General features: G+C 38.2%; 4 protein-coding genes across 5 annotated transcripts; 2 read left to right on the top strand and 2 right to left on the bottom strand.

Annotated features, from left to right (window-relative positions):
• Positions 1 to 92: 92 nt before the first annotated feature.
• kctd10 (potassium channel tetramerization domain containing 10) lies at positions 93 to 4,697 on the bottom strand. The gene is made up of 7 exons (XM_041998590.1): positions 4,592 to 4,697; positions 3,066 to 3,279; positions 2,798 to 2,967; positions 1,921 to 2,007; positions 1,781 to 1,833; positions 1,468 to 1,663; positions 93 to 1,360 (listed from the first exon to the last, which is right to left on the bottom strand). Exons 1-7 carry the CDS (start codon positions 4,592 to 4,594, stop codon positions 1,142 to 1,144), a joined length of 942 nt encoding a protein of 313 aa, XP_041854524.1. The 5' UTR covers positions 4,595 to 4,697; the 3' UTR covers positions 93 to 1,141.
• A 233-nt stretch (positions 4,698 to 4,930) lies between these two features.
• ube3b (ubiquitin protein ligase E3B) lies at positions 4,931 to 15,438 on the top strand. 2 transcript variants are annotated; one of them, XM_041998585.1, is made up of 28 exons: positions 4,958 to 4,998; positions 5,400 to 5,473; positions 5,642 to 5,810; positions 5,983 to 6,100; positions 6,544 to 6,603; positions 6,692 to 6,796; positions 6,926 to 7,022; positions 7,113 to 7,198; positions 7,310 to 7,392; positions 7,497 to 7,602; positions 7,701 to 7,821; positions 7,942 to 8,119; positions 8,419 to 8,585; positions 8,687 to 8,854; positions 8,956 to 9,127; positions 9,400 to 9,518; positions 9,601 to 9,715; positions 9,821 to 9,920; positions 10,005 to 10,124; positions 10,347 to 10,523; positions 10,616 to 10,726; positions 10,811 to 10,948; positions 11,025 to 11,090; positions 11,180 to 11,238; positions 11,330 to 11,512; positions 11,763 to 11,874; positions 11,959 to 12,051; positions 13,012 to 15,438. In XM_041998585.1, exons 3-28 carry the CDS (start codon positions 5,650 to 5,652, stop codon positions 13,201 to 13,203), a joined length of 3,207 nt encoding a protein of 1,068 aa, XP_041854519.1. In that variant the 5' UTR covers positions 4,958 to 4,998; positions 5,400 to 5,473; positions 5,642 to 5,649; the 3' UTR covers positions 13,204 to 15,438. The 2 variants fall into 2 exon arrangements, with proteins under 2 accessions (XP_041854518.1, XP_041854519.1); XM_041998584.1 differs by having other exon boundaries at positions 4,931 to 5,473.
• Positions 15,439 to 15,529: 91 nt separating this feature from the next.
• Positions 15,530 to 19,340, top strand: aldh3b2 (aldehyde dehydrogenase 3 family, member B2). The gene is made up of 10 exons (XM_041998589.1): positions 15,530 to 15,815; positions 16,267 to 16,462; positions 16,581 to 16,691; positions 16,966 to 17,086; positions 17,173 to 17,258; positions 17,722 to 17,803; positions 17,880 to 18,269; positions 18,353 to 18,519; positions 18,616 to 18,715; positions 18,802 to 19,340. Exons 1-10 carry the CDS (start codon positions 15,763 to 15,765, stop codon positions 18,999 to 19,001), a joined length of 1,506 nt encoding a protein of 501 aa, XP_041854523.1. The 5' UTR covers positions 15,530 to 15,762; the 3' UTR covers positions 19,002 to 19,340.
• On the bottom strand, positions 19,294 to 22,508 carry mmab (metabolism of cobalamin associated B). The gene is made up of 9 exons (XM_041998591.1): positions 22,357 to 22,508; positions 22,058 to 22,116; positions 21,842 to 21,935; positions 20,190 to 20,247; positions 20,027 to 20,099; positions 19,838 to 19,935; positions 19,697 to 19,761; positions 19,546 to 19,605; positions 19,294 to 19,468 (listed from the first exon to the last, which is right to left on the bottom strand). Exons 1-9 carry the CDS (start codon positions 22,458 to 22,460, stop codon positions 19,384 to 19,386), a joined length of 696 nt encoding a protein of 231 aa, XP_041854525.1. The 5' UTR covers positions 22,461 to 22,508; the 3' UTR covers positions 19,294 to 19,383.
• Positions 22,509 to 22,643: the final 135 nt, after the last annotated feature.

Genomic DNA, 22,643 nt, shown 5'->3' with positions numbered 1-22,643 from the left:
CAAATTATTAAATGTCATTCTGAATGATAAAGCCATATGTAACATAATTTTATATGTTCTCTGATAAAGAAAATATGCTAATTAAAAACAAGTGTTTGTAGAAATTTATTTGTGATAAAGTAAATATAAATATAAAACATTTGTTTGCTTCTGTACAACAGACCTAGAAGAAACATTTGCTTCTGTACAACAGACCTAGAAGGAATGGTCATATTTCTACTTAAACCTATAGTATGCAAACTGTACATTCTCTGATGAATGTAGCAATGGACAGGCCTAATTTCTCTCCCTGTTAAAAGCATGTAGACAGGGTTCCTTTCCTGCCAGAGAGATCTCCAGTTACAGTCATTCACTTTAACATCAGCATCCATCATTCAATCAGCCCAGTACATTTAACACCTCAGGTCACAGCTCAAGTTCCCTCCACTGAAAATGATTTATTTCATGGAGTGAAGGGAAAATGCAGCAAAGTTAGAACTAAATATAGCAGATGTACTACAGTGAAATGTTGCATCCATCTGTAATATTTCCTTCATATACAATTTTGATTTAAGAAATGTTTCATTTTAATAATAAAGCAGGCTTCAATATCAACATGGTAACAGGTAAAACAGTGACACCATGTGGGCCCATTATGTACAACACAAGGTTCATCCACAGATGATTTTACAGTAGACCTGTCAGAATCGAGATAAAGAAAAGCTCAACCTGCTATGCTACCTTTTTATTTTAATTAGTCTATTAAATAAATATTTTTTGTTCTCCTGTGAGTCACACAATGATGACCTCATTCTCTTCTCTTACTCTCTCCACATATAATGTTGTAAAATAATAACTTGCAGTGCTGAGAGCTAACACCCATGTCTATGAGCCTCTGCATGACAGCAGAAAACAGTGACAGAAGTTAAAATGGATGACAGACAACAATGAACTAAAACTTGAGAGCACAAGTTAGACACTTAGACGCCACTTCACCAGTACATACTGTTGTATAACACTCCTCCTCAAACAGAAGTCTACTGGAGAAGCTGAAAAAATAAAAGGGGAAGCTAAAGAGAGGTGCTGGGTGTTGTAAGGCACAGGCTTGGTGAAAAGACTGTTCATGGTCCAAAACACAGGCTGACTGGTCAAAAGGGAGAAGTCACTGGTGGTGGTGTGTGCGGTCATCAGGTCGTTTGATATGGATCCTTCGAACACGCTCAATTCGTTCTCGCTCTTCATCCTCATCCAGATGATTAGATCGTCCCGCAGCACCTCCTGTGGCCTCTAGCAGGGCATTGTCTGGACCCCTTCCATCGTGGGACTCATACAGGAGGATGTTGAGGGTTTCCTCATAGATTCTTGCCTCAGGAAACTCAACCTATGTGTTAAACAAGAAACTGAGTTGTACAAGCAAACTGTAGCTCTAGATCTATGCTTAAAAAATAAGTGCTCTAAAGAGCTATCATGCACCAAATTAATATTTACCTTTGTCTGCTTCTTTTCTGTGGCATAAACAATGGAAGTGCAACACACTTCAGCAATCTTACGACCCTGACCGTAAAATGACCAACAACAGATCTCATCCCCAATCACATCTTTGATGAAGAGTACCCGACCGTTGAACCGCAAGGACAGCTTGTCAAACAGTTCAATATTTTTTAACATATTGTCATCAGAATTGCTGTAAAAGAAAATAAAAAAAATAATGAATTGTAATTTATTAACTATCATGAACTCAACATGTTATGATCCTTCCTCAAGTAGAAATACTGAACTGCGTTATTAGATGAGGACTCACCTGGTATATGAATATTTGTTGTTGCTTCTGTTATACAGCAGTTTCACAGTTGGCTGTAAAGACAAAGTTGTTTAATAAAAAAGTAAAAAATAAACAATAATAATAAACCAATGAAGTATGGCACCTTATATAAAAAATACCTTATTTGATGTTGCAATAAGTCTCTGCTCTTCTTTAGATGATGTCATCAGAGGCACTTTACAAAGTGGTTCATACGTTTCTTTGTTCTGAAAGAAAGATTAGTTTTACATTTAAAAGGAGTGAAAATCCAAAATTTTAACATAATGTGAAATACATAGTATGCAAAGAAATGCCATTTAGAATGAATTATTCTCTACAGAATACCACAGTCTTTGGCTAAACATTAACAGAGTACAACCATTAAGTAACATACCATAACTGCATCAGTGGTTGTGAATTAAGCTGGTCTCAGATTGGTTTTAAAGAAACTCTGAAATAGTTTGTTTGTGGCAAGACTGTGATCTAATTTCAGTTCGACCAAACTCTTTTTTGTTCCACTTGCTCAATATTGGCTCCATAGTTCTACTCAGTCACTTGAGTGTAAATTGGTACAGTGTTTTAACAGGTTTCCTCAAAGTGCATTTCACAATATTCCAATACAGCTTCCACATAGTTAGCAATATTACACACAAATTTGTCTAACCTTGCTACATATTAAGCTGGGTAGTACATACGCTATTCCAGTAAACAAGATCTACAGCCTGTATTTAGTTTCTCTCAGTACCAAAAGACAGATCAGACTAATAAGCAAAGTGAACTCTTGTACATGATTTGTAGATAATTTTTTCAAAAGAAAGGAAAATATATCTTTATATTTATCAACTTATAATGTGGCTTCCTGAACTGAAAGTGAAAGCACCATAAAGTTTTTTGTTATAGTTGTTAACCATTGCGAATAAACAAATGGATTTTAATGAATTTCCGAACTATTCTATATTCCCGTGAGATGTGAATAAAAGAAAAATAAATAAATAAATAAAATTCTGGAGTCGTTACCTGCAAAGCAGCTGTGCATTCATCAGCCAGGCCTTGGACAAGGTAATACTTGGCCTCAGCAAGCAGCTCCTCAGTTTCCCGACGGCTGTCTGGGAGTGGGACCGCTCCATCTCGGAGGTAGTTAAGGATTGTTCCAAAGTGTTTCCCACAGCGATCGATCAGGATCCAACCTATTCATATATGAGCAATTAAAAGCAATTAAAAAAATAACAGATTACACTGAGAGCAGTGATGACTAAACTACTTCAAGTTTACACCAACATCTTACCTTCACTGTCTGTGAGCACCTCCATCCTGCCACTGAACATAGCTTTAAGCATTGTGTCCTGCTTGGTTAGTGTCTGCATTGTAGTGTAGTACAGTGCTCCTCCCACATTTAACTTCACATACTTAGAACTGGGGCTGGATCCTTTGAAGGATGTAGTCCGTGTTGTAGCTGCCGGCACTGCCGAGCTCACCACACTCTCTCCTGACATCTCTTCCTGAAACAACATAAAATAAAACAAAATGATACATGGAACTAATACTGTTGTATAACAATAAAGAAATTAATTAGCTTGCATGTTTGAATATAGCATCACTAAAGCACATTTGAACTGGTATGTCAATATGAGTTTATCTTTGGCTTTGCGGAGTAGCTGCCTGGAACATTTAGGGCTTGTTGAAAAGTATACAAATCTGATGCTTAAAAATAAAAATAAATAAATAAAGTTAAAAGACTGAAGTATCTGATACAATGACATGAGCTTGACTTCATGTATGGTACCTCTATAACATCATCATTCTCATAGTCAAATCTGAAATTAGAATTACATCATTATATAAAAACTATCATTTGCAAATATTTAAACTTCTAGAACAATGTCCCTTGCACTGAGAAGCTCAAAGTGTAAATACTGGGCAATAATGTACAATGTCACGTTTTGCCAAACCCAAATACAACAAACCAACTATCAAACATATGGACTTATGATCTGGACTTGTTTAGCAGCCAAAAACCCTGGGGCAATGTACAGTCACAGAGTTGAACATGGTCTCTTAAAAACAATAAAAATTAAAAATAAATTTTTTCGAGTCAATTATGAGGTTATCTTACTTATTTCGTCTGATTCAGAAAACATTTGTGTTAACTTAATTAGCTACTGAATGACGGGGAGAACTTTCCCGCTATTCATAATATGCAACGATAGTTTAATACGCCACGTGTTATGTACATGACGTTGCATTGACCTAATTTTAAAACTTATTAGGAACAAATGGGTATTATTGTTATTAAATGTCCCGATGATTTATTTTTTATATTGCTGTACAAAACGACTTCAAAATTTTTCCCCACTTTGCTTAAGAATAAACGCGTAGTGAACTGGAAACAAACAATAAAAAAATTTGTATATATCAGGTCGAACTGGAAATATTTTGGGCTTTCAGCCCATTGTTATGGTGATGGAAAAATGGCGAGTAGTCTATATACAAGACTTCATACTTCTACAATGCGGCGGCTAGCTTTAATAAAAAAATAATAGAAAAAAACGGCAAAAACAATTGGCGTTAGTGTGTTTTAACGTTTTTTGTTTGAGTATATTCCTATTTTTCAAGAAGAAGCAGTAATTTGATGTTAGCCACCTCAGTTAATGAGCTAACAAGCTAGTTAGCATAAGCATAAGCTAATTCTACCAAAAGTGTTCCAATTATGACAAACTATTACATACTATAGCACTAATAATTAAAACGTGTTTTTCTTGATAATGTTGGTACAATATGATCGATCTGTCCATTTTTATAGCGTATATTTACCATAGAACCCTCAGCTGACTTCGCAGTTTCTGCTCGCTCGCTAACGTCAGTCAGCTACACCCACTTCCTTCCGGTTCACCGCTGCGCAGTTACAAAATTACGTCAACCCCAGTAAACGTTGTTTAAAGTGACACACAATATTATGTTGTTAAATATTACACGGTTTAATCAGTTATAAGTGAGAAATTTATTAAGGATATATGGTGCATCACATTACTGTATCTCATTACATTATGTATTGGCATTTATTTACACAATTAATAAAAGTCATCCAATTACTCTAGAATGCAAGTTTCCGTTCATGGAGTAACAGTAAAAACAGTCCCCCCACCGCCCACCTAAAACACGGGAGGAAAGCTTTATTAGAGCAAACAGATACGAAATCGCCGTTGCTACAACACATAAAGGTTAGTTTTAAAAAAATCTTAAACATTATATCAATATGTACTTTCGTATCGCTATTTCTGCTTGAGGAGAACTACTACCCGGAATCATTAAATGCGACACAGGGGATTAATCGCTCCCGTCAATGTATAGGTCCGTATCGTTGTTTACATTTCGAAACGGTGTGTTCACTGCGTTAAAGCCACTGTTATCCATAGATGATCAAACATCATCTGGTAGTTATGCTGAATATATCTTAATTGACGCTAAATTCTGCCCACGGGGTTAAATACCGACAAGCTGCGGACTAGCCCTGAGCTAACTATTGCTGCTCCATCTTCACAGTGTCGCTCTTTGCTTCAGAGATGGCAAGTTAGTCTTTATGTTTTATTTGACTCTTCCCCTGCTTGGATGTCAAGATCAGCCAAATGATCAAAACTGTGTAGCGCCAACTGAGACCAAAGGCGAGGCAGAGTTTTCCTATTTTCCGTATCACAGGTAAGTTTACTGCTTACTCAAAACAATGTTGTTATGTGCCATATTTGGATGCAATGAGCGAACGTTGGCTCTAACAGCTATATCAAGCATTGCCAGTAATACCATCGTGCAGGTTGCCGGGGTTTGGTTCTGTGGTACAGCCAAGTGATTTGTATTATTCTTTCCTAGGGTACACAATGTTTAGTGTGCCTCAAAGCTCAAAGTCCGAGTTCCTGGACAAGGCCAGGCAGGCTAGAGAGGAAAGGAAGGGACAAAAGGAGAAGGAAAGAGCAGCAATCCATATTCAAGCTTTGGTCAGGAGATTCCTCTGTCGCTGTAGACTCCAGAGACAAATAAGGTAAAACCACCATACACAAACCCTGATAACTTATCCCAATCATAACCACTTGGTCTTAATGCCTCATTGTTTTTTGTCGTAACTTGTAGAGTCTTCAGAACTACTGTATGTGTTCCTCGTTTTCACTTTTATGCCATGAATTGCTCAGTAATTCAATTGTTTGTCTCATCAGGAAGGAAGTTGATGACTATTTTCAAGCCTCTGAAACTGGGACAGCAAAGAGAAATGCACTTTCAATTTTCAAAATTGCTCGGAAATTACTATTCATTTATTGCCAAGAAGATAAGACGGTGAGTTACCCCCTAATCATCTCCAATGAACACTTATGCAGTACATATAATATCACAATTCTGTAAGACTATAAATTTAAGATGATCATTCAATACACAATGGATCCAAACTGAAAATCTCACCAGAATGTGGTAATATATTTTAGTCATTGACAGACTTATATTTGTTCACTTGTGCCACTGACATAGCTGATAAAATTTAAAATATCACTAATAATAGAGCAAAAATTCATTTGACAAAAATTCTGTTTTAATGCTTTTAGTTTAATTGTAAATAACAATAAAAAATTGATGAAAGAATAATAAAGACTCCATAATACACTAAAATTAAAATATGTTGTGACACTATTATTGACACTGTTAAAAACTTTTGAAATGTTTTTAAGCCTTTCTTGACGTTTCGAAGACTCTGTGTCTCTAAATACTGTAATTTTGCCTGTCAGAGATTTGAGAAGCTTTGTCGTGCTATCCTGGCCAGCATGGAGGTTGAAAATGAACCCAAAGTGAGTGTGCATATTTTGACAATATCCATATATCAAGCATTTTTATTATGTGACTTTTATCTCAATTGTTGTTACATTTGGTCTTCAGGTCTGGTATGTTTCTTTGGCTCTTTCCAAAGACCTCACTATTCCCTGGCTGAAACAGGTTAAAGATGTGTTGTGGACCTGCTGTCAACTCATGAAAAACCTAAAGGTTAGTTTGAATTAAAATGTGGAAAATAGATTTTGATATTCTTTTGATTTGATTTGATTTGATTTGTGTTGCCAAACATACTTGTACCTGCATGTGCAATAAATAACATGTCTGTTTCGGGATTTTCAGCCAGACATACTTCAAGAAAACAAGCTGGTAACACTATACCTCACCATGCTGGTAACCTTCACCGACACGTCAACATGGCGGATAGTCAGAGGGAAGGGTAAGTCTTTCCTATAAACACATATGTTGTTATTGTACAACACATTTTTCTTTAAAGAGAAACTTAATATTATCTGCTCTATGTTGGCAGGTGAAGCTCTCAGACCTGCTTTGATGAGAATTTGTGAAAACATCATGGGGCATCTCAATCAAATGGGATTCTATTCAATACTCCAGGTTGATATCACAGCTGAAAGTTAAAATAAGTGGCATTTGTTTTTCTCTCTAGTGCCATTCAGCTGTTCATTTGATTTAAAATCACATTGTATGTCAACCTTTTATACTTAGATCTTGTTGACCAATGGCTTGGCTCGTTATAAACCGTCTCTCTCTAAAGGCACTCTGACAGCCATTTTCACTTTGTCACTAAGGTAAGTTAGTATTTCAGTATTACATTTATTTGTTTTGTAATTTCCCTTCAGCGTATACAGTCTTATTTCCATCTTGTCTTTGATATGAATCTGGTATTTTACAGGCCAGTCATCGCTGCTCATTTCTCAGAAAACCTGCTACGATCATTCCTCATCCACATCATGTCAGTTCCTGCCATCACGTCCCACCTCAGTGTGCTGACTCCAGAGGTAAAAGCCCTCAGCTGTGTGTCACTGTTGCACAGTGGGACCGTATGTAATCATTTGAAAATGAAGAGTTGGTTTTAATATCTGCTTTGATTCAACAGTGCATGACATCTATCCAGGCGCATGACATGCTACGGAAGTTCATTTTGTTTCTCAGTCGGGAAGAGCAGTGTCTGGACATTTGTGTGTGTCTTGAGGGCAGCCACACACTCTGCTTACTTGGTATAGTATTTTGGGTGACTTGGGTTTCACATTTTGAGTCAGTGAATTTTGGTTTGTAAATGAAACAATCATCCTGTCCTGTGGCTTGTTTATTTTTTACTGCTTCTCATTGTTCAACAGGCAATCTGATTCACTTGGGTTACCTAAATGAGAAAGTCTTAGAAGAAGAGGCCAATCATTTTGTGAAGGACCTGACTGACATGCTGTCCTACTGCCAGAGATATGTTTCACAAAAGAAGTCTAATCTAACCCACTGGCACCCTGTTCTGGGCTGGTTCTCTCAAACTGTTGATTATGGGTTAGTGAATGACATTGCCTTTTATATTGTGACTTGTATTATGTTTTGGTTCTTGTTAAATGTATATGAAAAGCAGTGCCTTGAAACAACAATACAATATTAAATAAGCTCACATCACATTAAGTTCTAAGTTATTTTGTCCAAAAGGCATATAGACCTATATTTAGACCTGTTTTTCTTTTAGTTAAATTATAAATATCTGTTCTATAGTTTAGAACTTTTTCTCTGATGGAAAACAATGAATAAATGTCGCATACATGCACTTGACTTTGTCTCCCATCTGTGTTGTTTGTCTTCAGTCTTAATGAGTCGATGCCTCTGGTCACGAAACAGCTTCAGCACCTGTGGGGTGTTACTGTAATCCGAACACTCTTCAACGATGTCCTCTCTAAAAAGCTGGAGAGCCAGGAGCCCACTCCCCCACCCCCACAACCTAGCACATCACAAAACAACCTACCAGTTAAAAGTAAGTTAGAATCCCAAACCGGACCAACTTTTAAAAAAAATCTGTATAAAATCTTTAAACATCCTTTACCGCCAAGCTGCAACGTAGCCGTGTTTTTACAGACCTCTTCAAGAGAGCGTTTCAAAAGTCGGCTTCTGTGAGGAACATCCTGAAACCAGTTGGAGGGAAGCGAGTCGACTCGGCTGAAGTTCAGAAGGTGTGCAGCATCTGTGTGCTCTACCAGACTGCCCTGTCGACACTGACGCAAATACGCCTCCAGATACTCACTGGTCAGTTACAAAGACTTTTCTTTTTCATGTTGAACAAACATACCATGTTTGGCATCATCATGAAATAAATCCTTAAACATTCTGTGTTTTTTTTTTTGCAGGTCTGACACACCTTGATGACCTTTTACCCAAATTGTGGGCCTTCATTTGTGAGCTTGGTCCTCAAGGGGGCCTCAAACTCTTCATGGAGTGTCTCAACAATGACACTGAAGAGTCTAAGCAGCTCCTGTCTATGCTCATGCTCTTCTGTGACTGTTCGCGGCATCTCATAACGTAATTCAGCAGAGTTTTACTGTGTTTCGCATCCAGTTGTATATGTATGAAAAATATTTAATGACGCACTGAAAGTTCCTCAACAGTAAATCCAAAACTTATGTTGTAAAACTTTAAATAAGGTTGATTTTTTCCATCTTAGTGATAGATGTAACCCCACTTCTTTGCTTCATTTAATATTTACAGATTTGTGAATATGCAGTGTGGTCTCTGTTGCAGTTGCTCTTCTTTTATTCTGCATAAAAACTTTTTTAATCTTTAATTTTTCACAGAATTTTGGATGACATTGAAGTGTATGAAGAACAAACATCCTTCAAGATAGAAGAACTCATCACCATCTCCTCTTTTTTGAACACATTTGTGTACAAAATGATTTGGGATGGCATTTTAGGTGAGTTTGTGATCTCAATTAAACCTTTTCTCTAGAAAGTGTGTGTCTTTTATATGTAAAAACATCTCTGTGTGCTTAATAGAAAATGCGAAAGGAGAGAAACTGGAGCTGTTCCACAGCGTTCATGGTTGGCTGATGGTGCTTTATGAACGTGACTGCAGACGCAGGTTCACCCCCGATGACCACTGGCTGCGCAAGTAAATACCAAACTTCAAAATGCTGACTGCTGCTCTCTTTATCATGCTGGCTTTTAGTCTACGTATTTACCATTTTGTGATAAATATTTTTATTGTTGTTTTCAGGGATCTGAAGCCTAGTCTGTTGTTCCAAGAGCTGGAGAAAGGCAAGAAAAGAGCCCAGCTTTTACTGCAGTACATCCCACATGTTATTCCTCATAAAAATGTGAGTAAACAGGATTTTTTTAATTATTTGCACAGGTGTCATACTTATTTCTAGTTTTACAATTGCCTGTCTTCTAATTTACAGAGGGTGCTGCTGTTCAGGAACATTGTTACAAAGGAAAAAGAAAGTTTAGGATTGATTGAAACAAGCTCTGCTTCACCACATGTCACCCATATTACCATACGTCGCTCACGGATGTTGGAGGTATGGACTCAACAAACCTAACCAATTTTTTATTTAATTTTTTTTTTTTAATCAATCAATGATTTTATATGTCAGGTCCAGCAATAATATGTAAATTCAGCAATGGACACATTTAAAAATAAAGAATAATATTTATATATCAAGAGAACACAGCAACCAGACCATAATATGTTACTCTGTCTGCGTTGTTCCATAATAACACTTGGATTTCCCCATCCTAAGGATGGATACGACCAGCTTCGCAGGTTACCGGTGAACGCTATAAAAGGGGTCATTCGTGTGAAGTTTGTGAACGACTTGGGCGTAGACGAGGCTGGAATCGATCAGGATGGTGTCTTCAAAGAGTTTCTGGAGGAGATCATTAAGAAAGTTTTCAATCCTGCTCTCAACCTGTTTAAGGTAACCCAGACAAATAGTGTGGCTTTTTAAAACAGTCACATTTCATTTAGTCCTTTTCCCCTTTCTTGTGTAAAAATGTTTATTTTTCATAGACCACAGGTGGAAATGAAAGGTTGTATCCGTCACCCACATCTTACATCCATGAGAATCATTTGCAGCTGTTTGAGTTTGTAGGGAAGATGCTTGGAAAAGCTGTTTATGAGGTATATGTAATTAAAAAAAATCTTGTTCTCTTGCTTAAATATCATTTTGATGATTTTTAGTAATTGTTTTGTCTGTGCATTCAGGGCATTGTTGTGGACGTCCCCTTTGCCTCCTTCTTTCTCAGTCAAGTCCTGGGGCATCACCACAGCACTTTCTACAGCTCCATCGATGAGCTTCCATCGCTGGACTCTGAGTTTTACAAAAACCTCACTTCAATCAAGGTCAGAAAAATTAAATTTGGGACTATCACGCTTATTTGTGGCCCACAAATCACTTACTTCATTTGTTTTTTCCCAGCGCTATGACGGAGATGTTGGGGATCTTGGACTGACATTCTCCTATGATGAGGATGTTATGGGGCAGGTGAAGATAGAGTTCACTGAATAAATGACATAAATGTAGTTACACACATAAAATCTACAAGTTAAAAGTTAATTTTGTCTCTTTTACAGCTTGTCTGTCATGAATTGATACCTGGAGGGAAAACAATGCCAGTCACCAATGAAAACAAGTAAACATATATTTATTTATTGATTTCTGGTTAACACCTCAGTAGAAATCACTGTCATTCTCTGATTTTTTATTTTTGCCATGTGCTGCAGGATCAGCTACATCCACCTTATGGCTCACTTCCGGATGCACACGCAGATTAAGGAGCAAACAGCTGCTTTCATCCGGGGCTTCCGCAGCATCATTAATCCAGAGTGGCTGCACATGTTTTCCACACCTGAGGTTCAGCGGCTTGTCTCAGGGGATAATGCAGAGATCGACCTGGATGACCTCAAGTATGAAGCATTTCATCTTTCTTTATCTTCTCTCATCATTTTAATAACACTGATGCCATTTAAACATGTCGCTGCTTGTTTTTTAATGAACACAATGACTAACTAGTTTGTCATCACAATTATATGCTGATAGTAAAGTTATAACATACACTATGTACATTTTAACAGTCACTAAGCCAGATCCCAGTTTGCTCTCAGCTTGCAGTGTCAGTTTAACTTGATCATAATTTCTTTCTCCTCTTTTTCTCAGGAAACACACAGTGTATTATGGAGGTTTTCATAGCAGCCATCGTGTCATCATCTGGCTGTGGGACATCCTGTCCAGTGACTTTAATGCTGAAGAGAGGGCCATGTTCCTTAAAGTAAGTTGATTTTTATTTGACACAACCAATTTTTTAGGGTGGGGACGTTTAAACATGCATTGTCTTAAAATTTTATTGTTTTAGTTTGTTACCAGCTGCTCAAGGCCGCCTCTTCTAGGTTTTGCTTACCTCAAACCACCTTTCTCCATCCGCTGTGTGGAAGTTTCAGACGATCAGGTAAGAATTTCTAATAATTAAAAATAAACCTGCTGTTTGTATTTTTCTTTGAAAGCTCATATACGCACAAAATGTTTTTTTTTTTTTATGTTCCGGGGCTCAAACGCAACAAATGGACAAGCTAATAAAACCCATGACAAAAGTTTGTTTGAATTTTTTTAGATCCTTTCTGGCAACAACTGCCTGAAATCTGTAACCCATGGAAAGCACCAAAGAATGGGTTTTCTCCTTAATGATGCTTTGTCAGACCTTTACTGCACCTGTGGTTCTGTCTTTAGTTATGTCTTTAAGTGTAAAGCACCTAGCTCAGGTTGAGATCAAGTTATTACCTCAGCCACTGTAATAAATAGCACTTCTTTGCCTCTTAAAAAAAAACTCCTGGTATAGTTCACAACATGTTTTGGGTTACTGTCTGTACTGTGAAGAGCTGCCTTGTTAAGTTTGCAGAATTTGACTAAGTGTGAGCAGAAACTGCTTCTCTATATGTTTTTAAGAATTAATCTGGCTTCTTCTGTCTTCAGCTGCATCATGAATAAACAATAGTGAATCTATGCCACTGGAAGCCATGCTCTGAATGTACCACAGTTTATTATTATTTTTTGTTTGTTTTGGCTGTTTCTAATGTTCCCAAACCATCTTTGACTAATTTGTACTGCTTTTGCAGCCTAATGATGGTCTGTTTTAACTCACAATAAGAGCTCCTCTGTCTACATGGAACTCCTTTGTACTTCTTTATCCAATTAAATTTAAGACCCTGAAAAAAGTCATCATATTAAATAACTTCAGTTCATATTTTCTAGATTAAGCCTGTATTCATTACATAACTTATATTAAATTTATATAGATGAACAGCTACATTATTAAAAATGATGTTAGCCTTCAAAAAATTATTAAGATCTAATTGTTTTTATGTTTTAATAAACTGTCCAATTTTTTTTACATTTTACCTGCTGTGACCAGGACACTGGAGATACCCTCGGTAGTGTCCTCAGGGGCTTTTTCACCATCCGGAAGAAGGAGCCTGGTGGGCGACTTCCTACTTCATCTACATGCTTCAACCTGCTCAAGCTTCCCAACTACAGCAAGAAGAGCATCTTGCGTGATAAGCTGCGCTACGCCATCAGTATGAACACAGGATTCGAGCTCTCTTAAGTCGGTTGCATCAGAGCAGTGAAGGATTGTGTTAAACAGCATGAAATATCCAGATGCCTGGCTTACCTGGACTGGAGCCTGTCTCATTAAAGGGGCATCATCCACACAAAAGGAAGGGTCATGAAGGACTTACATTGTCTCCTTATGCTCCTTTTGTCTCTGAAAACTGGATGAACTCTGATGGAGTAAGCTCTACTGTGGCTTACCTTTTTCTATCAAAGGGGATGCTGCTCCTGCAGCACAATAAAATCTTCAACATCTCCCTCTGCCACTCCATAAAGTGAATATATCATGTATTTAACTTGATCAAACACAGATATACAGTGGCTAGATCTGTTTCTCAGGCCTAATAGAATCATTTTTGGATCTAACGACTATTTCAAGCAAACTGGAAAGCAATACAGATGCAATGTAAGCCATTAGACACGTGGTCAGCTCACTTGTGTAAAACCAGATGATGCATCGTTAATATACTTACAAGTTTGGATTCCATCATCCAGACAACTTTTATCCGATATTGGATGAGTCTTAAATGTTTGCTGAGCATAGTGCATCTTTTGCAAGCGGAAGGCAAATCAATGTCTTGTGTTCAGTCTCCACGAGCGGCTTGAGAGTGATCCTGCGTAGATTACATTATGTCCCATTCAGAGACAAATCATTTGACCTCTACACATTTCTCCCTGCTAAAACACACTCCAGCAACGTGACACTGGCCCTCTGGGTTTTATGTTCTCAGGACATTTGAGAACCGAACATTGGCTTCCGTTCTGGTGAAGCAGTACAGACTGTTTGAAAATCTGATTATGCTGTTAATTTGATTTTAAGAAGATGTCCTTGCTGAAGCATCAATTACCAATGGGCAAAAGATGAACTAGAAATGTTTTGTCAGTGTTTGTATCTTCACAGAAGAGCAGATCCAGGTGTTACATGTCACACACCCGTGCTTTAAACATGAAGAGTAGAGTTATTTGGCAATGTTAGTCTATGTTTTAGTTCCAAGAAAGCATTCTAACAAAACCTTTGACTAACGTTGAGTGCCTCATGCATTACCATTACCCCTCGCCATCACATGTGTGACTGTATCACAGCTCTGTCCAATAACTTCATCTGCTGGAAACAAGCCATAGAAATAGGAGAGGGGGGGTGTGGTCCTGGACTACTTCTCTGCTCCTACTAAAAACAGAGCAGTAAACCAGCCTCTGTTCTACCACCGCAACAACCATGAAGGGTTTACCTATAATGCTCTCTGATCTCTGTGGACTTTTTAAGCCATGCAGAAAAGATCTTGAGGTGTAAAACCTTTTTTTTTTTTTTTAAATGATGTCATGAACTTATTTGTCAACCAAATGCAACCACTTGATTTGATGATGTTCCCTTGGAAATGTTGAACACATTTATTGTTGTTTGTGGCTTTTAGGGTGGAAAAGGGACAAGAGGGTGAATGTGACTTTATAAGCCCAAATATTAACACAGGGTTTATTTATTTAAATTAGGCAGTATAAGAGGAAACATTTTTTTAATTTACTAGAAAATGAAATGCAACTTTCATTAAAAGAAAGGGTTAAAGAAAACAGCAAACTTCACCAAGTTCTTCATGATGCAAAAACTAGTTAATTGTTATGAATGAGTATAGATACTTTTGTTAGTAACAAAGGTTCTAAGTAGTTATACTATGGCCACTAACTTGTGTGAAAACAGTAACAAGTGATTTATAATGAAAATACATCCATTATCTATAAAACTAAGTGTATAACTAAATGAAAAATAACACTAGTTGTACAGTATCCAGGCTAAGATTTTCAATTGTGACAAATTGGAGGGAGATCTTTATTCATTTCTCCTCCTGTTCAGTGTAGCATGAATTGGAAACATTAAAAATGGATTTATTGAACACACTACAATGAGCGCGTTAGTTCCCGAGAGATGGAAGATACCTCACATGCTTGTTTCGTCTCTGATCTGTTTGAAATGATGTCAAGAGAAGAATAGACTTTCATCGTACACGTGGACTGCTGATACTAGCTTTGACTATCCACTCTTTTCATACAAGAAATAATAAAAATGATCCTGAAAACATCCCTCACCCTCCTGTGAAGATGGAATCTCTTCATGAAGTGTCTTTGAAAACTGGCTGCATGACGTAATGGAGTGTTTTTAAGCTTTGTCTATGTGTAAGATACCATTTCCTGTAATGTCAAATCATGTACTAGTATTATATAAATCCTTTAAATCATTTACACATAACGGTGCTTTTTTCCCCCCCAGCTCAAATAAATTCTTGATTATAAACACCTGCTGAGTTGCATCACAGTGGAGCCACATATGAGGCTAAAGTTTGCTGGTAATGGACAGCAAACTAGAGGACAAGAGCCTCTTTTCTTATGTTTTCTAATTTTCCTAAATGCTGTGCATGGCGGATTATGCTGCAAATGCGCACGTCTGAGTCAAAATCTCTGCTGTGCTCAGTTCCTGCGCTGTGTAAGGAGGTGGACGGTGCTCTTTGTGAAGATTTCCACAGCAGTGATTCCAACTACATGAACCTGAGCTTCCAAGATCACAATGAGTAGTCCTCCGAGTCCCTCTCCAACCCGATGGTTCAAAGCGCTGCGCAGGTAAATACACAATTCATTTGAGCTATTTTGGTAATGAGATAGTCTGAACATGCAAAACGACCATCAAGTTTCGTACCAAGTAATACTAACGTGTGTGATGACTGCAGTGAAAGAATGAAGAAGGTAATGAGATAACTCTGCTGTAACTCCGCAGTTAGTTTTATGAGCATCACCTGATTGGCTGGAGTTATTAGGATTTTCCACTATCCTCCCTTCCAGTGGGATTTTTACTGAGCGGGTGCCCAGGCTTAACTTCACATTATTCCTTTCAGAGAGGCCAACACTGCAGATTTATTAACTGGAAAAAAGATGAGTGGAAAAATAAGGGCTTGCTATGTTTGTCAGAGGAATGGACGGATAACATGCAGAAGGTATAGGGATGATGCATGGATGGATAATGTGTTTGTTCAGAGAAAGGCCATGTGATGTTAATATTTATCTGCTGTTGCAGGACCAGGCTGGGGGAGCCATGTTTGAAGACATATCCTCTGGAATGTGTGGATCTTCTGAGAAGGGCAAGAATTGCCTTTCAAGCTGGACGCACCCTCAAAGAGGACTTCAGACTGGCCCAGCTGGAGGCTGTGGTGCGGATGCTGGAGGAACATGAGTGCGACTTTGTAGATGCTCTTGGAAGGGACCTTCACAAGGTCAGGGTTTATGCTGTCTCCTACTATAGTTATGTAGTATTTATGTAACTTTTTATCTGCAAGAGCAGACATAACAGTTCAGATGTTTTATTTGTTGGTGTTTTGTCTACACAACTAGCCACGGTTTGAAACAATTGTGTTTGAACTGATCATGGTCAAGAATGAGGCTCTTCACGCCATCAGAAACCTTAAGAAGTGGATGGAGCCACAGTCTGTGGAAAAGAATCTGGTAAAATTACAGTTTGTTATATACCCTTTTACCAAAAATGTTTACAATAGCATTGTTGGGATTATTCAAGGCTTACACAACTTTTTGGGGAAAAACATTCCAGTCTGGCTGCCACAAAGAAATGTATTGTTCTGAGGCCGCCAAAGCAGATTAAAACTTAAGTTGCAATGACCTTCTTAAGAATTCAGTGGGCTGGTATCTTTTCTTTTCTTAGTCAACGCTTTGTATTTAGCTTCACCTGTAACCTAATTTTGAGCTTGTCTGGTTGGTGCAGTCCACCACGTTGGATGAGTGTCTCGTGGTTAGTGAGCCACTGGGGGTGGTGGTCGTCATGGGGACCTGGTGCAGTCCAGTCCAAATGTGTCTTGTGCCATTGGTTGGGGCCATTGCAGCAGGTGCATCACTCATTTGGCTTTCTAATGTCCACTTGTAGGCATATTAAAGCTCTCACAAACACCTAATGTTTTACTTATTTCTGCAGGAAACTGTGCACTTATCAGTCCCTCTGAGTACACTGTACACACAGCAGAGCTTCTTCATCGTCTCGTTCCCTTCTACTTGGACAATGTGAGTAAGCAAGCAGACAGGACTGACTGTTCTGAATGTTGTTTTAACATGTTAGTGTTTTGGGCATCTCAAAAAAAAAAAAAAAGGTACAGTACTTGAGTAAAAGTACACTTTTATTGGTGCTCTAGTGTTCATCTCAGGTAACGGATTACTTATTGTGGAGACTGCAGTTAATGCAAAATCATCCTCCATATCTGTAGCTTCCAACAGTTGTATGAATCTACTTGAGCAGATAAATTTCTAGTACATCCCAGAAGAGAAGATTAATTTAGAAAACCATCATTTGGTGTAACAATCACTTTGAGGCACTCAAATCCTGCATTATAAGATGCATATTCTGTCATCCAAGACAAGATAGTAATTATGTTACTGTTTGTGTATTTTTTTTTATTAGCTGCTGAACTATAAGGAGGGCGACAAGTATAAATGAATTACCTGATTTCAAATTCTTATTTTCCTCAAGGAATGCTTCCATGTGATTCTTGCAGGCATCAGTGACTTGCCTGAGATTGTGGAGCTAAAATTTGACCATGTTTTCTTTACAGGTAAACATAAAATCATATAAAAAATTCTTTGTGTATGAACTGATTTTTAATGCATTAAATGTCTGTTACTATTTAGGAAACAGAGAGGAGGGGAGCAAGATTGCTGTGGCAGCAGCCCGCACTCTCACACCTGTAACTCTGATTCTGGGGGGCAAGAACCCATGTTATGTGGACCAGGACTGCGACATTGCCACCACCGTGCAGCGCATTGCTTGGGCACGTTTCCACAACGCGGGACAGAGCTTAATGGCTCCAAGCTACATTTTATGCCATACAGACGTTAAAGCACGCTTGGTGCAGGCCCTGAAGTGCTGTCTGATGCAGTTCTATGGTCCAGATCCCAGAGAGTCCCGCAGCTTTGGCCGAATTGTCAATCTGGAGGTTTTCAACCGTACAAGAGAGCTTTTGTGGAGATCTGGCAAAGTGGTTGTTGGTGGGCAGGTGACAGAGGCAGAGAAATATATTGGTAAGGTGATTCATTACTGAATGACTAATAGCTATTGACACATGCAAAATATGTGATTACGACTCGTTGTTTTGTTTTTGAAGCCCCAACCGTTTTGACAGAAGTGGCTGAATCTGACCCCATCATGCAACAGGAGGTTTTTGGCCCTGTTCTTCCAATACTGACCATAAATGATGTGGATGAGGCAATTGCCTTTATTAACAAGCAAGAGAAACCCCTCTGTGTGTATGCATATTCCACCAACAGTAAGGTACACAACAGAAAACAATAATTGGACACTGTATCCATCACTATTACTAGAAAGGTCTGAGCATATGCTTATGTGATGGTCTTTGTGATAATGCAGGTAATTTCAAAACTAATGAGTGAAACCTCCAGTGGAAGCTTTTGCTCCAATGACTGCATCCTTCAGAGTCTGATGGTGGCTCTGCCCTTTGGTGGAGTAGGTAAGTCTGCAACATGCCTAATTTATAAAGAAATTAGGTAAGTTGATGCCTACAACTGATCTGTCTTTGCACATTTTTTTTTAAAGGTTCCTGTGGAATGGGGTACTTCCATGGGCGCTACAGCTTTGATACCTTCTCTCACAGAAAAGCATGCATGTTAAGAAGTACACGGTTTGAGTGTGTCACCTATCTGCGATACCCACCCTATGAAGACCGCAACCTCTCTCTAATGACATGGGCCTGTACCCTTTCCCAGAAGAGCCAGGGGTGGTGCCAAATCCTGTGACTGTGTGGGAGGCTGATGATAGTCACACCGGAATAAAACCATCTGCCCGCATTTATGAACAGGAGTGATATGCAACTGTTAATGTATTAAAATAAGAATGTGGCTTTTGCTCTTAATCTAATGGAAAATATACTAAACAGCTTAATGTGATAATACAGATTTGGAATAAACAAGAGTCATAATTTTTCTAAATAATTTCTAAGAACTGCCACTTTAGCTTCACATCATTCTAGTTGAATGTAAATGTTAGAATAAAGTTATCCTGTGCAAAAGTAACAACAAACAAATAATGTGGATGTACATGTACAGACTGATTTATTGAGTATCTGCGTTGAATATTTAAAATAAAATGAAGCTTTTGTTCAATCATGTGAGATTGTGGTTATTCAGGTCTCTTGTAGATCTTCTCTTCGTTGCCTTCCTTCATGGCTGTATATCTGGCAAGTGTGAACAGGTAGTCACTCAGCCTGAGTGGAAATGTAAAGACCATCAGATTTGTAGTAGGGGGAAAGGTTTTCATGTTAACTTCAAGTATAAGACTGACCTGTTCAGGAACTTGGCAACATCTGGATCTGCCTCCCCAGAGCGCACAATTGAAGCAACACTATAACAAGAGCACCAAGCTGTCTAAACAAAGTAACTCTGAAAAAGGACAAAGAATAATTTTCCAGATCATAGAACATGCTGAAACTGACCTGCGCTCTGCTCTCCGACAGACTGTTCGAGCTAAATGCAAAGCAGCACTACTCTTCCCACCAGACTGTGAAATGCAAAGAACAAGAATGAAAATCTAGACTCTCATAAGAACATGCATACAAGAGTACAAATGGACTTACTGGTAAAATAAAATTGGTGAGTGGAGGGAGTTCTTCTGTAAAATTATCAATCCAGGTTTCCAGGTCTGCAATTGGCTGAGCAGTAAATTTTGTTCTCTCTTGCAAAAACAGAAGAAAATAACCACCCCAGCAGGTCAAGAGATGCTAAGTAAATCAAGTTTTCATGTAGATCGGCCAGTATTTACATACTTATGTGACTTTCTCTTGCAGAAGATCGAGGGGTAGCAACATTGGAGCCCACATCTTGTAAAATGCACTGTATCTGTAATAAACAAAATAATAAAATTCATCTGTAACGAATGTACAAAATCCTTTCTAAGGAGAGTTAATAAATGCAACATGAAAATCAAACCTTGTCCAGCTGATATGTGAATGTGTGACCTTGGTCAAGGCAAAATTCTCTGGCCAGTCTGCAATGAAAGATAGAATGGTAACAGCAAGGCAGATTATAAAATGTTTTATCAAGTCATTTTAGTTACTAGCCTACTAGCAGCTTTTCAATTTCAACTGGTGACTTTGACATAACAACTCTGCTAAAGAGCTTATTGCTATACATTCTATTTTTAAGCTGACTGAACTCACACTGAGGTTATAGACTTGATTCATTTGGCCTTGGCAGTACTCCTGAAAATAGCATATCTACCTCTAACTGATCATTTCTGAACAGTCTCTGTACTTAAATGAGTCTAAAAGTGATGTGCTATTGATAGAATACATTTAAAACTCTGACGTCATAAAAGCAGGATCTTTACAGCCAAGTCTGGATCAATTTGAATTCCAAATGCTATGAGCCTAAGATGAAAACTGCAAGTTTACAGTGACATGAGTCCTTTTTGGCTGATCAAACACCTAATGTACTGCCGTGTTCTGAGTCATTTGTAAAGGCTTTAGCTGTGCTAGCACAGGAAAGTAGTAGTCAAAGGGAAGATGGACTGTTCCAAAACTTGCATACTGAGTAAGATATGAGCAAATTTTTTAAAGAGACACAATAAAGAAACAGATGCACACTTCATATCAGATTCAGTCTTAAAATGGCATGTTCCTCTTGCTCCAGTCTGTGCATAGTGCACTATGTCTGCAGTAATTTGTTAAATGCATCTCAAGTCATATCTGCTCTTTAAATATTTTTTTATATAGAAAATGTTTTCAGATTTTTTTCATATAATTTTGTTTTGTAACTGTAAATAATTTGGAACAAAAGGAGGGAGGTAAGTCACTGATTATTGTTGTCAAAACATCCTATACTGATCACTTAAAAGTAAAGTTAAGATGTTTCATTATTAAAATGGTGTAGGAAAAACCAAGGTTACCAGAATGGACATGAACTCCTTCACTACAGTGGCTCCACTAGCTCACTGACCTCGCTAAACCACACAGTACATGGTCAAAAACTGATTGGATTCTTAAGGTGTGGCCTGCTAAGGGTGCATTCATGACACAATTGGGGACACGGTTCAGTTAGGAGGTGCAACATTCTGGATTGAATTTGTGGTCATGCTGCAATACTCAAACGAATCGGACCTTTAAAATAATGTGTTCCACTCTCCATCAGAGGCAGCGCTACATCAAAACTTACAGAAAGAGAAGACAAGACACATAATGAAGAAGAAAACTCTATGTATTGCAAAGATCACCCACTCTGGACCTCACTGCTGCAACACTCCTGGTTCATATTAAGTGGATCTCCAACAACTTGATAACCAGTTATCTGAGTGAGTTGTTTTGCAGCAGGGAAATATTGAAAACCTGCAGAACATTTGCTTAAGAAGCCCGGAATTGGTGATCCCTGCCATACATGGAGTTTTCTTCTTTGTTATGTGTCTTGTCTCTGTGTGGATATGGTTTTAATTTTAACAATCACACAGGCTATGCACAGTCAAAGCCGCGCAAACCCTGTGTTTTTTCGACACCCCCTTGGGGGGCAAGGGACCCTAGGTTGGGAACCACTGTACTATAGTATATAAATAAGCTTTAGAGTGTGACAATGAAAAAACAACAATGTACCCTATAGCTGATGACAGCTCATCTGTATTTCCCAAGGCTTCAAAAATATTATCTTCCTTTGGCCTTCTCTCTCCCGTGAATGTGCTGGAGAAACCTGTATGGAAAGCATCAGGTCAACTTTTGTAAATACACACACACACACACACACACACACACACATATATATATATATATTACACTGTGGAAAAACGAAGGTAGTTTTCAAAGTTAATTAACCTTTGTCTCCAGTTTTGGTGTATATTTTGGGCCCTTTATTATCTCCTCCAGTGGAATAACTGTTGGGGGAAAAGACAAGAAAATAAATTAAGGATTTCCAAAACATTTATCAAGGTATGACACAATAACACACATGCACTGTTGGTTTTACTGGGTCTATTCCTCCATTTTCGGAAGTTATTGAATCAGTGGAAACCCAATTTAGTTGTTTTGCAAAAGTGCATGTGCAGCTACATGAACAGAAACTCAACAGTTTATACACATACTCTGACACATAACGGGGTCGTACACATAAATACCTTTTCTCTGAACATAATATGTTCTCTGTTCGATGCTCGGTCATGAGCCTACGTGTCCGCACTATACATCGAAGGAGTGCAGGTTTGATGAAAAGCGATGTCATATTAAGCTACAAGATAGCAGCTAAAGGTGAATGTTGTTTGGTGTTCTGTTTTGTCCTTCTGTGGTATCCGTACCTAATGGGCGTTTCATTTTTATCGCATGATTGGTCAACTCATGGTGTTGTAGTAGATCAGGAGACGCTGATTGGTCAGAAGGAAGCGTGTTCAACTGTCTGCTCTGCTGA

This window comes from Melanotaenia boesemani, chromosome 11 (assembly GCF_017639745.1).
Source record: "Melanotaenia boesemani isolate fMelBoe1 chromosome 11, fMelBoe1.pri, whole genome shotgun sequence".
NCBI classification, from domain to species: Eukaryota; Metazoa; Chordata; class Actinopteri; order Atheriniformes; family Melanotaeniidae; genus Melanotaenia; species Melanotaenia boesemani.
Note: the sequence above shows the minus strand (reverse complement) of the source record. Positions and strands in the feature narration are given on the sequence as shown.

Coding starts and splice junctions, on each gene's coding strand:
- kctd10 (XM_041998590.1), bottom strand. Junction 1,664..1,780: donor AACAAATATTCATATACCAG/GTGAGTCCTCAT, acceptor TTTCTTTTACAG/CAATTCTGATGACAATATGT. Junction 1,361..1,467: donor CAGAAAAGAAGCAGACAAAG/GTAAATATTAAT, acceptor TTTAACACATAG/GTTGAGTTTCCTGAGGCAAG.
- ube3b (XM_041998584.1), top strand. CDS start 5,650: ATGTTTAGTGTGCCTCAAAGCTCAAAGTCCGAGTTCCTGGACAAGGCC. Junction 7,199..7,309: donor GATTCTATTCAATACTCCAG/GTTGATATCACA, acceptor TTTTATACTTAG/ATCTTGTTGACCAATGGCTT. Junction 7,603..7,700: donor TCAGTGTGCTGACTCCAGAG/GTAAAAGCCCTC, acceptor TTGATTCAACAG/TGCATGACATCTATCCAGGC.
- aldh3b2 (XM_041998589.1), top strand. CDS start 15,763: ATGAGTAGTCCTCCGAGTCCCTCTCCAACCCGATGGTTCAAAGCGCTG. Junction 16,463..16,580: donor TTGGAAGGGACCTTCACAAG/GTCAGGGTTTAT, acceptor CTACACAACTAG/CCACGGTTTGAAACAATTGT. Junction 18,270..18,352: donor AGAGGCAGAGAAATATATTG/GTAAGGTGATTC, acceptor TTGTTTTTGAAG/CCCCAACCGTTTTGACAGAA.
- mmab (XM_041998591.1), bottom strand. CDS start 22,460: ATGACATCGCTTTTCATCAAACCTGCACTCCTTCGATGTATAGTGCGG. Junction 19,762..19,837: donor TCACCAATTTTATTTTACCA/GTAAGTCCATTT, acceptor TGCATTTCACAG/TCTGGTGGGAAGAGTAGTGC. Junction 19,469..19,545: donor GTTGCCAAGTTCCTGAACAG/GTCAGTCTTATA, acceptor ATTTCCACTCAG/GCTGAGTGACTACCTGTTCA.